The 16577-nt window shown below is 32.4% G+C and overlaps 1 protein-coding gene across 1 annotated transcript in view; it reads left to right on the forward strand.

Moving 5' to 3' along the window:
• Window positions 1–16577, forward strand: part of LOC114334936 (uncharacterized) — a 176621-nt gene that overhangs the window by 108364 nt on the left and 51680 nt on the right. The window contains exons 2-3 of the mRNA XM_028285072.2: window positions 6828–6934; window positions 6997–7113. Coding sequence (XP_028140873.1) covers window positions 6830–6934; window positions 6997–7113 — 222 coding nt within the window. The 5' untranslated portion in view covers window positions 6828–6829. The remainder of the gene's footprint in view (window positions 1–6827; window positions 6935–6996; window positions 7114–16577) is intronic.

Consider the following 16577-nt stretch of genomic DNA (forward strand, 5'->3'; position numbering starts at 1 on the left):
GCAACAAGTGCAGAAAGATACTAATTTCTCACGAGTTTGAAAAGTTGCGGTACGAGCGCAAGCGAGTGCCGCAATTCAAACGAGTGAGAAATTATCTTTCTGCACGTGTTTCACACTATACTTTTTCTACAAGCACAGTTTTTCATAAAAATAAAAATCACAATTTCCAAACGACGATTAATTATAATAGGTACCTATGTGATAAATTTTAAACTGTATTTAATTAATACCTAATAATCAAATTGCACAGAAATCAGTTAAAAAATTAATGCACTGCCTTAATTTGTTTAAATTTAAACAATTATTACACATTATTGACATTATATTTATGCAGTCACGGATTTACACAAAACCTACTTCATTCGACGTCTCTTGCACAGATTGCTAAATCCTTATTGGTTATTTGATAATTATAAAATGTTTAATAAGAATAAAATTGTAAAATAAAACAGTTGTAACATCCATAATTTAGTTTCTATGCTATAGTTAAATATAATAATTGTCTTATAGGTTATATATTTGTCTAAAGTTTAACCACGGATATAAACAGAATATAACGTTACTCAGAATGCGGTAGTCCACGGATGTAAACAGAATATAACGTTACTCAGAATGAGGTAGTCAACTGTGCAGAAAAGAACTTTGCGGCACAGAAACGTCACTTTGCGGCACAGAAACGTCACTTTTCTGCACACTAATGTCAAATATCTTATACTGTGAGAAAATATCAAGTTTGCTAACATAAAACCGTGCAGAAAAGTGCACTTTGAATAGTGGTTGTAGAAAAAGGTAATGATCAGTACTATTGGAAGCCGCAAAGATCGGACTTAAATTTTTGAAGTTTTTGGGAGTTTTGGGGACGAGAACGAAAAACAGACCCTAAATAGAAAGGGCCGTAAAATCCACACCCTTGGACCAAAATGGATGGTTGACATATGAATGGGTGAGTCTTTTCCTGAATTTTAAGGGCCCATCTTTCAAATCAGTCAGATTTAGAAAATCGAAACTTTCGTGTATATATAGTGTCGCGTGTAGGGGGGTGTTGGTGTGCGCCACTGGCGAGAACTGCCGTTCTCTGGTAATACCATTATATCATATGCCATTTACATAGTTTTCTTAAGGCTCAATCTTTCATTATTAATTCTTGTATTGTTTGTACGACTAATACGAGCATTATTTTGGACTCTTTCGTCCTCAGGCGTTGAAGGTTATTAATGTTTTTTAATCAGTCACGAAATAAATTCTGGATAGGCAAAAGAATCTTTTGGCAAAATTAAATGGTCTGGCGGTCTTCATTAAAAACGCAATTTATACTACTGCGGCAACAATATAATATAACATCTTTGGATTATTGTTGTAGTTTTTTAAATATTAAAAAATGGGGTTTTAAATAGGTACGTAATAAAACTCACTATTAATATAGACAAGGGCATTTAGGAAAAATATCGTTTTAAATACAGAGACTTGCCGGGATATTACAATTTTTTTAAAGATAATAGTCGAGGAAACCAAACTGAAAAAATGGCAAAACCTCGCAATTTTTTCGTCCAGCATCGATTTGTACATAAATTTGGGATTAGGCTCATTTTACCCTCTACATAGTTCTTTCTCTATATTGAGCCGTTGTACGCTTTTGATTTTTTAAGGGTGAAAACTACCCCTAATTGTAAACAATTATAAAATAACATTTTAAACTTAATTATTGTCAACATTTGGTTCTAATTTGATACATAATGATTTTTTTATGTTTTAAGATATAATATCATAATATTTCAACCCTTACAACCATCCTTGTTGGAGCTATATACATATAAAAGATTGACTTATCCTAAAAGAATAATTTCGGCTTGCATCGATTTACATACTTAATAGTTTGGGATTAGGATCATCTCACCCTGTACTTTTTTTGTAAATTGTTGGGGTGCATTTTTTTGTAAATTATTCGTCCCTTTCACCTTACATTCATCTTCCTCCAAATGTTTATTAGGTACTTGTAAATAAAAAAAATTTCTACAAGAGTTTCCTTGCATTTTATTGCAAGAAAATAGTCTACATTGCACACTATAAACTATAATACAGCTATATGCACAGGTAGACCGCATTCTCGGGGTAGACCTCATACTATAGTAGACAGTAAATTGGAATATTAGCATAACCTTATATTATTTATATTTCAATACAATACATTGACAAAAGATACGAAAATATTGACAATCAACAGTAAATATTTAGGTATATAATGCAATTACAGCACCTTCATATGTTAAAACTGGTTCATATTCAAGGTGAAAAGCAATCCACTGCAACCGTTATGTCTTTCTTGATTATCCCTATACGAAATTCTATTGACAATGCCCATTCACTAAAGAATATCGTAAAAGAAGCGTGAAAGAAAACGACCCTACTATAATACATTTTCATGTCCATTGTTCATCATTCGATTCTGTAAAAATTTTACCTGATCAGTTCGCTGTTTAAAGCCCTTGAACACAGTGTCGGTACACGTACGAAAACTGCGAATTTGCCATTTAAACTTCGATATTAACTATATGCAGAAATGCCAAAAAAGTATGAACATACAATTTTTTGAGATATGAAAAGCTAAAGTATGGAGAGAATGCTACGAAAATAAATTTAGAAATGAAATGATAGACGTTAAAAATGAAACATATCAAGATAAGGAGAACAAAGAAATAGAGCAAATAAGTAGAGAAGTAATACACTCACAAACATAAACAAAGTAAGAATATTGCTATGCTACGTCTTCTCTGCCAGTTTTGTTGAATCGTGAATGACTCTGTGAACAAAGATTAGAGTTATTATTATTATAATACTGGCAAGAATGGACGCAAATAATAAACGCGGCCAAGACTCCCTTGTTGTAGAGCCAAAAGAAAACCATACCCAGATAACAATATAAACTTGTTTCAAACTTGCAATAAGTTTGATACATCAAACATGAATACTTGCTGCAGGTTTGCCATGGCAACTTTGTAAACTTGCTAGTTACAGTGTGACAAACTTGCATGAAGTTTGTTTTTTCAAACTTGATATAACAAACTTGCTGGAGGTTTGTTTTTGTTTTGTTACATGAAGTTTGTTTTTTCAAACTTGATACAAACTTGCTTAAGGTTTGTTTTGACATACTAGCCACAATTTGAATAAAACAATGTGAATAAAAAATACAATACCATTGTATATAACTATTTATTCAGTAATCACTCAACTAAAATACAATCTATTGTCTAAAATTATTTATTGGAACTTACATTAAACCCGCTAGCTTCAGATTCCGATGCTCAGTTTTGTCTATCAGCTCTGAAACAAATAAAAGAAATAATTGTTATAAATTCTTGGTGTGTGAACAGAATTAATATTTGCTATTAAAAGAGATAAGAAGATGGTAAAATACCAATTTTACAATAAAACCTAAAACTTATTTATATATAATAATATTATACAGTATGTCCCTGTAAATTGTATCCATATGGAAAACTTTTTTATTATTAATTTTACGAAAAAAGGTATTCTTCATAAAAAGCTCTGCATGGTTCAAAACCTAAGATTCAATCATCAGATATTAAATTTTATGAATATTATACGAGATATGTCAAAAAGTTTGAATTTCATTCAGTAGCTTTATTTATCAGATAACGTCGCAAGGAAAACAAAATGCCAAATATACAAAACCTTAATAAGACCGGTACTCACATACGGCTCAGAAACCTGGACACTCACTAAAAGAGAGGAAACATTGCTAGCCACCTTTGAAAGAAAAATCTTGCGACACATATATAAGGGCACAAAAAAAAAACGGAATTTGGCGAAGAAGGTACAACTGATCTTAGTTGCTGAATTAAGCCATGGTAACTTTTATTGGCAATAAATATTCGCCTCTTCACTTCCTCTGCTACGTTATTATCAGACGTGACTAGGGATCCCAAGTATGTAAAGTTTTTTACCCCCTCAATGTTGTATTCTCCTATTGTTATATTTTGTGGCTGCCTTATTTCTGTGTTTTTACTTACCTGCATATATTTTGTGTTGTTCTGGTTGATTTCAAGGGCACTATTTTGTGCAGCTCGTTCTATTTGATTGAATTCCTCGTTCTATTTGATTGAGGTTTTAGACAATGCAGAACTTTTTATTAAGAATCACTTTTTATCGTTAAATTAATAATAAAAGAGTTATCAGAATTGAAAATAATGTTAGTTATCCATAACTTTTCAAAAAAAAAATTTCAATTAGAAGGATGTAATTGCATATTAAAATATAGTTTTTAATTCCAAACAACTTTTCATCATAGCAATTTTCAATATTGTGAACAATAAAGCTACTTTACTCTTGAGTGAAATTCAAACTTTTTGACACACCTCGTATAATATTCATAAAATTTGATATTTGATGGTTGAATCTTAGGTTTTGGACCATGCAGAGCTTTTTATAAAGAATAAGTTTTTTTCATAAAATTAATAATAAAAAAGTTTTCCATATGGATACAACTTACAGGGACATACTGTATATAAATAAGTTTTAGGTTTTATAGTAAAATTGTTACTTTAACATATTTTTATCTCTATTAATAGCAAATATTAATTCTGTTCACACAGCAAGAGTTTATATTATAAATATAATATAATATAATTTATTACCCTCGTTCCTCGACACCGTAAGGTACAAGAGGACGGCTTAAGTAAGTAAGTAGGTATAATTTATTATATAATTTATTATAATATATTATAAATATAATTTATTTTAGATAGTATGTGTGAAAATACAGCCAGAAGCTAGGAAAAACATAAAAAAAACTTACCTCAATTTCACCAAAGCAAAAAGAATACCAATCTGTACATAATCCCCACAAGCAGGTGAATCTATGAAAAACTGAAAAAAAGAAGCTTTAGCTTAGTAATTAAAGTCTCGGAGAATTGTACGGCAAACGTTGTAAAAAACTCAAAGAAAAATATCAACATAGGATTGGACATAACCATAAATTATCACCGCATGGCAGGTTACTTTTCCCGTGTTGCCAGCTGTCGAGTAGGCTTCTTCCCTCAACGTACCTTAAAAATTCCCACTTTTATGATAAAATTCCCTCCTATGCTCCTATTTAAAAAATCTGTGAAAATATGTTGAATTATTTTCAAATATTTTGATGTTTTTTAAATATTATATAATTTGGACTGGAGCAAAGATTTCCTTATAAGTTAACTTTTTCCCTTTAATGTTGAAAATTCTCACAGAAAGGGAAATTTACCTCCGGTGGCAACACTTTCGTTTTCGTGGGCGTGACATCAGTCAGGGTAACGAACGAAACCGAACCGACCGTAACGTGTAAGTCAACCAAATAGATGGCACGCGTGACGTGGCTTTGCAACTGTAAGCTTGCAGCAAAGTTGCTACAAACTTGAATCATCTCATCTTTGTCATAACAATATTACAGCAAACTTGACACAAACTTGTCTCGTCATATTTGACGCAGCAATTTAAAATCAAAGAAGAATCAAACTTGCCACAAGTTTACATGCTATCTGGGTAGTGATGTATATCTTCAATCTATTCAAATCGTTTAAAATTTAATTTATAGTTTTATCCAATCCTTGTTCGTTCAAAGTTCCAAAAGTCGTGATTTCGTTTTAACATTTTATTCCCTTTGACTTTGCAGTTTCCCTTCTCCTGATTAATTATTAACTTTCACTACACATCGACAGCGATATATCTTTTGTCAGTCGGTTTATTATGTCAAAATTTAATTTTCAATTTTACGATTCACCTCCCAACAGCATCCACAATTGCCGTAAATTAATTCGTCATATATCTACTTAATGACTGGAACAAGAGGGAATGTCTAAATTCGACACCTACATTCACGTTACACCCTTTAACTAAATACAGCCAATTATCGAACAGAGTGCAGGTGTTTAATTTCAATGTGAGGTAGAAAACCACCATTCAGTATACCACCACCAATAAATCCAGAAACAAATTTAGAATCACGTACATATTATGAATTCGATTGTGAATTCGATTTATGCCTGATGTTGTTCGTCATATACCGCTCTTATTGTATGCTTCACAGAAGAAGGAACTATTGATGCGGTCTTATTATAGTAATATTTGGAGGACAGTTCGTGAGAAAATGATAATCTTATCGACTAACCACTAATTTTGAGTCATTTTTACCAAACTTCCGTTCATAACTTTTTAACCGGAAATAAGATCAAAACCATATTCACATTCACATGTAGATACTGTTTCAAGTGATATAAAAACTCCTCATTTGTCATTTTATCAGTCCTGATAACGTAGAAGTTATATTCGCGGATAGAGAGACGGACGGACAGACAGGCATGAAACCGGAAGTATATATTTATTTTTGTTTTGCTAAGGCGCGTCGAATAATGGCTTGGACTATTTCGGCGACTTTAAAACAGTACTTCCAGTTGCAACTATAAAACCAGAACGTAAAACTATAAAACTTAAAACTGAAACATTTCTTTTCTTCCAACCGATATAAGGACAAAAAAGAAGTTTGGGTAAACCTTTGCACAACTGGATAAAGACTAAATAAAAATCTAAAGTAATAAAAAAAATAGCGGAATCTGTTAATCTGTTCACGAAAAAATCAAGTTTGAAAATGAGCATAATTTTCTATATCCCTAACTTAGCCTCGCAGTATTATAGTATATTGGTTTAGTTGCAAACGATTTGCTTACTTGCTTTTAATTTCATTTTTATGGTACATCTGTATCTGTGTCTCTGTGTGTGTTGAATATTGAACTTCTTATTTTCTTATATATTTCACCTAATTTTATAATTTTTTACAGCTATGGAAGAAGTCCTATCAGAGGGAAAAAATTTCAAGTTGGTAGACGAATCAGAGCTTCCAGATATAATTGACTTCCTGGCTAAATATTTACCGGATTCTATTAAGGTAAGCAGATAATACTGTTCCATTAACGAATAAAAAAATAAAAGCGTTAATGATAATTTCAGTTTCATCAGACGCTGAAGACTTATCTTAAAGATCGGGTTTGGGATTTTCATTTTTACGTCACGAAAACGTGGCCGGAACAGGCTGTGATTTTACATTTTCCAGGAATGACCCTAACGGTGAGTGATTGTATTTAAAATTAGAATAGTAGGTATAGTTCCTCTTTATTACAAACGGACGATTGTGATATACGAACACCAGTAATTCTAATAATATTTGAAATTACATAGCAGCACAAAAAGTACACCCCTATTGAGCTGCCCCCCCGCAGCTTGCAACATTAAAAAATAAGTAGGGATAAATTACGAACCACTTATGAGCTTTCATTTTCCGAAGATTAAAAATTTTGAGCTTGTAATGGAGAATTCTCACGACGAGGTCGAGGCGCGTGTTGAAGCGAGCTTCAAGTGGGTCCTAATTTAAACGTCGGCAAAGAGAGATATAATATATATAATAGTGGAAAAGAAAGAGAACGCAGATACCCTACAAGACGGTAAAATTAGTAATATTTACTTTGTGATAAAATGTCCCGAATATGTCCCGAAGAATACAGGCAACCAAAAAGTTGACCGTCCTCAGTGGTGGAGATAAAAATATTAGTTGGTTTTTTTAATTCTCACAATGATAAAAATTAGAACAAAACGTAGTTTGACCATAAAATTACCACGCCACTGATCGTACCCTCGGCTGACGAGACATCCACACTATCCACAGGCTAATAAATTTTAGCAATTGGTGTTATTTTAAGGGTCATAAATACCAAATTTTGACAGAAATTTCTCCATCTCTTCTTGGGTTTAATCTTTTTCACGTTGGGTTGAATCGCGTCTTCAGTTTGTATCTTTTTCTGTTACATTTTTTTATTTCACTCATAATGTCGCAACACGCTCTGTCAGTTTTCCTCTTTACACTGGACAGGAATGTAATATTCTTTGTGGGGGGCGGACTTAGCCCACACCCCACTACTTAAAAATAGAGATATTAAATCCATCTTTGCGGCATAATTATAAGCTGTTTATGAGCCTTCGAAGTGATATAATTTCCATTTTTGAGCTCATCCCTTAACCCTCAAACAACCCTTTAATTGATTCAACTCAAGAGAAAAATGTTGAGATAAATTCAAATACATCGTATTGTGAATATAATAATTATCAATATAGCGTATAAATTCTTAAAATACACGCATTTAGATTATTGAGCTACAACCCCTATCTTCCCGGCTTAAAAGAGAATTATACTTAATATGAATAAAAAATTAATTAAATTAAAATATTATATAATATTATATAATTAATATAATTAATATTATATAATTAAAAATTGATTAAATTAAAAATATTTTTTAAATTAATTAACCAATTTTAATAATTAATTAAATAATAAATATGTATTCATTAAAATATAAATAAAACAATTATTTATATTTTTAATATAAATAATTTATTTGTAAAGTGACATGGTGCCAACTTGCGCCTGGGGGTAATGCGCTTTTATCCTGGGGGGTGAATGCCACCTGCCACCCCTCCACGGGGTGAAAATTGTTTTATTAACAACTAACAACAACAACCTGCGTTCTAAATACACTGAAAAGATCGCCAAGTACAGAGATCTGTACTCAGGCGCGGATCTAAAAATTTATAATAGGGGGGGGGGGGGGGCAGACTTACCTCAAATAATTATATTTTCCAGATTTAGCCATACGACTCCCACTTACTCTAAGGATAAAATTCACTATATAATCCCAGACACCTACGGTATCAAAAGGATTGATAAACAATTCACGACTATTAATCTCACTGGTCGTTCTTTACCATAAAGATTAACCTTTCTACCATCAATGGGCAGGTACGCATGGATTATCTAGTAAAATACAAATTTTTATATCTTTATTGTATCGCAAATTTGAAACGTGACTTTTCATTAGATAAGTTTTATACCCAGTATTTGCATTTTAAAATATCATTTTTGTTATTCTTTGAATTGGGAAAAATATTTCCGTTGTTTATGGTTCCACCGGTACCCAAACAAATGCAGATTATTTTTTAGAGAAGATTGTTTTATTAGATTTTATGGCTTCTTTCAACTCTTTTGAAGCGGTTGACGTGTAATTTAGTGTTGTACTGATGGCTTAAAGTTTAGAGTTAACAGAAAAAAATAATAAATAATAAAAAAATACTTATAGACTAAATACAATAGGGGGTCCATGGACCCGCTGACCCCCACTGTATCCGCGCCTGGGAATGTAGAATGGATAATGCAAAGGTACCCAGACAATACTTATATTGGAAGAACTGGGAAAAAAAAAGTTTTTGAAAAAAAGTCTCTCATTCCGAAGAACCTCCTGGAAAACAAAAAAACTAGGTTTAATACCAAAATTAAACAAAAAACTTATTGAAACTTAAAAATACATTAACTGTCATGAAACTTAAACCACAGACAGACAAATTCAACCCAATGAAATCGCTAGTTTAGGAAAATGAAGGAAACTTAATGCATGTAAGCTTATTTATGCATTATTTAGCATTATTGATGTCTTTTATATAGTTTGGGCTTATCTTTTTTGTGTTTTTTGGTTGGGGTTTCAATGGAAGTTTCTCTCCTGTGACGTAAATGTTCCCTCCCAAGGCAAATGTCAAATCTTTGGGAGATAGTCCTACATACCAAATCACATAGAGCTCGATAACAAGGAAAGAATCCCACCAGAGCTCAATCCTTTTGATACCTACGGCATCAATATTATTTGGTTTAGTGAATTTCTTCTTTGAGGGAGTGAGGGCCGTATGGCTAAATCTGGATAACCCTGGTGTATTATGTGCTTGGGTCTTCACATCTTAAATAAATTATTTATCAAACACAATTATTATTATATTATTTAATCAACAACTCAAAATATTCCTGAAGCCTTGTCAAATATTTAGTAGCCTTGCCAATGTGAACACATTCTATTCAACTGAGTGCGTTGTATATATGTCGGCGAACATAGTGGAAGCGGTTTCCGCTTACGGTCAAACCGTGAGGACCCGCCTTTAAACGTTTTGAAAATGAATGCACGTCTTTAAATGTACACGAACATAGTCAAAGCAGGTTCGCGCGGGCCAACCGCTTTAACCCGCCTGACCGCTTTTACTCGAATGAGAATTTGGTTTTTTTCCGAGCGGTTTAAATGTTTTTATGTTTGTACAATGAATAAGGAGGCATTCATTGCTGCCGTTTTTGAAAGATCCCCTATTTGGGACACGAGGGAGAACGATATTTCACTTTCTTTCATTATCTTATTTTAAGTTTTGAAATAGATGATGATATTCTCCATAAATTATTTTTTCGCGATTAAGAAAATGTATACCAACTTTTTTTCTTTTCAGTTGAGTCAAAACAAAATCGAAAGCAATCATTTTGTCATCAGAAGACGAAATTTTGCTATAAGTTATAAACGCAACTGACAAATTTGAACGATTTCTCTCGCTTTTACCCGTCTTCTCTGTGTTACCATTTCCGCGCGCGACAACCGCTCAGATTCGCGCGGTTTGCCCGTAAGCGGAAACCGCTTCCACTATGTGTGCCGAATGATAAAGATAGCGAATATTCGATTTGGAAAATATCACCACGGACATGGTGTTCATTTTTTTAGAATCCTGAAAAAACTAATAAATATTTTTTAAATAATTGATGGATTCGACCGTTACTTGATGGAAGTTCATTTTATCTAACAATAAAAAACTGAAAACGTTTGTTTTCTATACTTCCACAAAATTTATTATATCTAAGTGACTACAGCTGTTTCGGCGGAGTGCCTTTCTCAAGTAATATAGTTTACAATGTGTTTGCCTTTTTAATCTTCAACTGAAGAGGTTGAGGAGTGGGGAGCTGTTTGTCTCGAGTTGGTCATTCAGAATTATATCTGTATTTTTCAGTTTATTAATTTCCATAGATTCTAAAAAAGATAGCTTAAGGCCTTTATTTTGAATATGTAGAATTTTAAACTCTTCATTGAAAGAATGATTATGATCTAGAAGGTGAAGTGCGTATGTAGAAGTGTCTGTTTTTCTATTGTTGAATGCCCTTTTGTGTTCTGCTATCCGTTTGTCAAAAGTTCTGCCAGTTTGACCGATGTACGTTTTCGGACAGTCACCACAAGTTAGTTTGTACACACCACTCTGTAGTTGCTTTCTTTTTCGGCTTTTATTGTTCTTAATATATTTGCTTAAGTTGTTGTTAGTTCTGAAAGCTGGTGTTATTCCTTTCTTTTTTATGTATCTGGCTATTGTTGTTGTTATCTGTAAACAACGGCTATAACGAACAAACAGTTAACAAAATTTTAAACCAAAAACTCCATAAGAAAGCCCTGAAATTAGTGTATCCACCACCACAGAAAGAACCCAGTACCTTCTGCTCTCTCACATATACTGGCAAGATAACAACAACAATAGCCAGATACATAAAAAAGAAAGGAATAACACCAGCTTTCAGAACTAACAACAACTTAAGCAAATATATTAAGAACAATAAAAGCCGAAAGAGAAAGCAACTACAGAGTGGTGTGTACAAACTAACTTGTGGTGACTGTCCGAAAACGTACATCGGTCAAACTGGCAGAACTTTTGACAAACGAATAGCAGAACACAAAAGGGCATTCAACAATAGAAAAACAGACACTTCTACATACGCACTTCACCTTCTAGATCATAATCATTCTTTCAATGAAGAGTTTAAAATTCTACATATTCAAAATAAAGGCCTTAAGCTATCTTTTTTAGAATCTATGGAAATTAATAAACTGAAAAATACAGATATAATTCTGAATGACCAACTCGAGACAAACAGCTCCCCACTCCTCAACCTCTTCAGTTGAAGATTAAAAAGGCAAACACATTGTAAACTATATTACTTGAGAAAGGCACTCCGCCGAAACAGCTGTAGTCACTTAGATATAATAAATTTTGTGGAAGTATAGAAAACAAACGTTTTCAGTTTTTTATTGTTAAATATTTTTTAAAAATTTAAACGCAAAATGAAAGATTACAACATTACCGAGTGCCGAAAGTCCCTTACAATAACCAAAAAGTTTCTTTTCAATGAGATATTAGAAATTAAAACTTACATTAAATTTTTTTCTTTTATTTTCACCCCTGTAACTCATTAAAATAAGCATTATAGAAGTTTTCAGAGACTCGCGACCCTCGGTACTAACGCAATCTTTCATTCTGCGTTTAAATTTTTTAAAAATACTTATTAGTTTTCTCAGTATTCGAAAAACATGAATGCATTTAAAACACATTGGCGCAAAATTTAGCGCCCATGCCCTTAAGATAATTAGCTAGCATCTCGTCTCTTTCGTTTCTATTGTTTATAGTGTCCAAAACAGATTACCCCATTACCCGATATATTTTCTCGAGTAACATTTAATCCGAATAAAGTGAGAACATGAAAACTAAGTTATAAAAGACAGCGAGTTAAGACCGAATATTTATTACTTGCAATATCTTTGTGTTAATGCCCAGTTTCGAGTTCCACTCTCATTCATCGGGTTAAAGCCACTGGAAAATATTGGTTAGAAAATTCTTCAAAAAATATCATAGAACTATGATAACGAATAATGATCTATTTCCCTATTGACAGAAACTACTATTTTATACTTTAATTATTTACAGATTTAATAGGAAACTTGTTTATTTCACAATGCTGAATATTTGAATACCTACAAGCTTTATAGAAATTAATCAATAATTTTTATATTGGATACGGTTTGCTTACTTACTTACACAGCATATTCTGTTTGCCGTTCACCACTTCTCAATCGTCATTTCTTCTTGTCATACATGCATACTTACTTCTTGCCGCCCATACTCATGGACAGTGTCCCCGTAGATTTTCGGGCAAGGCGTAAGGAAAGGTATATTGGTGATACAAGTAATTTGGTGATAATTTTTAATCAGATTACCACCCAGTTCCCTAAGCAAGCATATTCATGACACAGCGCTAGTAAGTTGTTACGAGTGTAAACAGGACAAACATATATTACGATTTCGCAATGCGCGCACCCGCTTTTAGTAAACATACTGTTTTGACCGGTTGCGTTGTGCGACAGTCGACAATGGAGCCATTTTCTTATTGAATGTGAGAGGGGGTTACATATTTATTAGAATAATTGCGGTTTTCTTGATAATACTTTATAAAACCATTCAATAAACTAACTATCAATAAAAAAGCTGCATTGAATTCGTGATTTAGTCAAGGTAAGTTAAATTCCTTAAATTGCGGTTGTTTTACCAAATTTTCTAACCACTATCACCAATATACCTTACCGTGTCACCAACTTACCTAACATAAGTTTGTATGTCAATTTGACATTTACTATCATTATTATTAATTTTCTGTTAAATTAACTCTTCTAAACATTTACTTCAAATAATAAGTAACTTAATAAAGCAACACTTATTTCTCGCTTAGTTGTCAAAGTCCTATATTATTAGTATTTTTCCTTTTTATCACCAACATACCTTTCCTTGCCCTACAAAATGTAATGTGCAACATTTTCACGTCTGCCCCCCCCCCTTCTAAGCATTTTTATATGGACGCTCATGCATACATATATATTCTTGGACAAGGCCTCTTTTTTCCATTGCTGTTTATATTTGATCGTTCCACTGTAACCTAAGGCGTCCTCTTTTACTCCTTGTAGTTGGTTTCCATTTCCAATAATTATTTCTTAGCGGTATTTTTGTCTCGTCTATTATGTCATTTTTTTTGTCTCGTCCATTGTTTCTGTAATTTTCATTATTTAGTGTCTCCTTTATATTCATTAATTCTCTAATTCGTTCATTTTTCACTTTTCCAATTTCTGTATTTCGTCAGATTTGCCTCTCAGATTGAGGGCTCTAAGATGCTACATATTTTCTATATTGCTATACGGAATGGAAGCTTGGACGAAGAGACAACACATAAGAAGAATAGAAGCGTTCGAAATGTGGTGTTACAGAAGAATATTGAAAATTCAGTGGGTTCAAAGGATTACCAATGTTGAAGTGCTACGACGTTTAAATAAGGAGTTAGAAATTATGAAGAGTATAAAAAATAAAAAACTGGAATATTTGGGTCACATTACCAGAGGAAAAAAATACGAGTTGCTGAGAATTATTATGCAAGGAAGGATCAAGAAGAAGCATACGAGAAGACGCATCTCCTGGCTGAGGAACCTTAGAGAATGGTTTAACTGTAGTTCATTACAACTGTTCAGAGCAGCAGCCAACAAAGTGACCATAGCCAGTGGTGTCATGGCAAAATTAGCAGTGCCGGAACGCACACTAACTTTTTGAAAGGTAAAATATTACTTGATGTTTTTTTAATACAAGTTACGTCTGCATATTTTAAAATGTATATGCATTAGCTTAATTCAAAAATATTTAAATTCTGGAATTGTCGCTTTTTATTTTATTTTAATTGTTGCTTTTTTCTTAACCAGTGCCGGAACGGCGTTCCGGCACCATGACACCACTGACCATAGTCATTATGATATCCAACCTCCGATAGGAGAGGGAACTTTAAGAAGAAGTATTTCGTCATTTTACGTTCATTAGTTATTTGGGGTGTATACTAGTTCGCTCCGGCGGTCAGATTTTAATACCCCACAGAAAAGGGGCATAGGTAAGTTCGCTCCGGCCATATATTTCTTAGAAAAGATAGTTGAATAATGTCTTAACTGGGTACACAATGAATAATAATGAATAGCCAGGATAATATTGCCTTCATAAAGCAGGTACTTTGATACATTTTATTAATAAAATTTTTAATAAATATTTCTCAAACTTTGTATTTTTCTAATACGACAATACTATCATTGTTTAAAAGAATTAGTCTTTTTAACCAATGCTACTATATAACACTACTTCTTACTTAAAAATATATTAAACTTATAACGATAAGATATAACTTATAAGATATTCAAATTGACACTTACGTAAAAGTACGAAGTTCGGTGAAAACAAAAAAAGTGTACCGAAAACTACTTCTAGAGCGCCAAAAATTTGTTGATCACAAAATAGCGGAATTAAAGCAAAATAAAATTAGTAGATTTGATTTTGTCAAATGTATTTCACTTAGATTTCTAGCAAAATAAATGCCTCGTTTTAATTTATATTTGTTTAATTTTGTAATGGTAGAGGATACCTATTATGTTAGTTTTTACACTGGTATTGCTTTCTTATTATATCTATATTTTAGAATAAGCACAAAAATTATTTCAGTAATTTTTAAAAACAATTCAAAATTTTTAATCTAATTTCTAATTCAATCATTAACATTTTTCAAAATATAGTAATGAGCGCGCTAATAACCGGCAAAATAACGCAAAAGATTGAAATATTAAGTTGTGAGATAAATAGAAAGAAACTAGTGGAGATGGGAAATTTAGCGATAGAACCTATAAATTTACATTACATTCATTATTTCCCACCTTTAGACGTATCAGACGAGTTTGGCAACTACCGCTGTGACAGTGACAGTTTTAGTTGACATCCTCCTCTAATACGTCTAAAGGTGGGAAACAGTGAATCGAATGTAAATTTATAGGTTTTTATCGCTAAATTTCCCAACTCTATTGGTTTCGCTTCTTTTTATCTCACAACTTAATATGTTTTCCATCTTTTGCATTATTTTGCCGGTTATTAGCGCGCTCATCACTGTATAGAAAAAATTTAGTGTAAATAAAATAATTATTATTAGCCCAGTAAAGGAACGTGAAATCCGGCGATAGGTACCGTATAATTTTTAGTGTCACCACTGAATTGCATGAACATTTGAATTTACGTTCTACTTACCACCGCGAAGTTGGACTTATGCCGTTGGTTGCTTTTACGTGGGAGGTGAAAGTCACCCCTTCTCGGGGGTGAAAAAACATACATTTAAAATATGGCCGGAAATAGATAAATTGACTAATTCTAAGCAACTGTTGTTCTATAGAGTTTTTTAAAGTCAATATTTTTCGAGTTATCTGCGAGTGAAAATGTTTATTTTATTATTGTTCAACAAAAAACACATTTTTTGACGATATTTCGCAAATAACCAGAAAGTAAATATTTTATCGAAAAAAATATTCTCAGCAAAAATGTATTTTTGGAACACATTTTTCATAGGAACATATTTTTCATAAGCTACCTGCAACTCTTCTTTTGCTGGGTCTGTACCTACACTTCATGAATATACTGTTTTTCATTTTATTATAGGCTATATTTTCGCTAAGAATTTTTTTTTCGATAAAAGACTTATTTTTTTAGTTATTTGAGAAAAACCGTTTGAAAACGTGGTATTTTTTGTTGTTTTAAAATAAACATTTTTGATGTTATTCAAATCAAACAAGAAGTCAAACAATTATTGACTTCTTTAAAAAACTACATAGAACAAAAGTTACTTAGAAGTAGTCAACTTCTGGACAAAGTCCATTTCTGGACTTATTTGAAACGTATGATTTTTCGCCCTCGAGAAGGGGTGATTTATACCCTCAATTAAATGCAACCAATGGCACAAGTCCAACTTTGAAGTGGAGGATAGGTAGAACCTAAAACCAAATTTTCAACCAAATCCATAGTAA

Source organism: Diabrotica virgifera, chromosome 7 (assembly GCF_917563875.1).
Source record: "Diabrotica virgifera virgifera chromosome 7, PGI_DIABVI_V3a".
In the NCBI taxonomy this organism is placed as follows: domain Eukaryota; kingdom Metazoa; phylum Arthropoda; class Insecta; order Coleoptera; family Chrysomelidae; genus Diabrotica; species Diabrotica virgifera.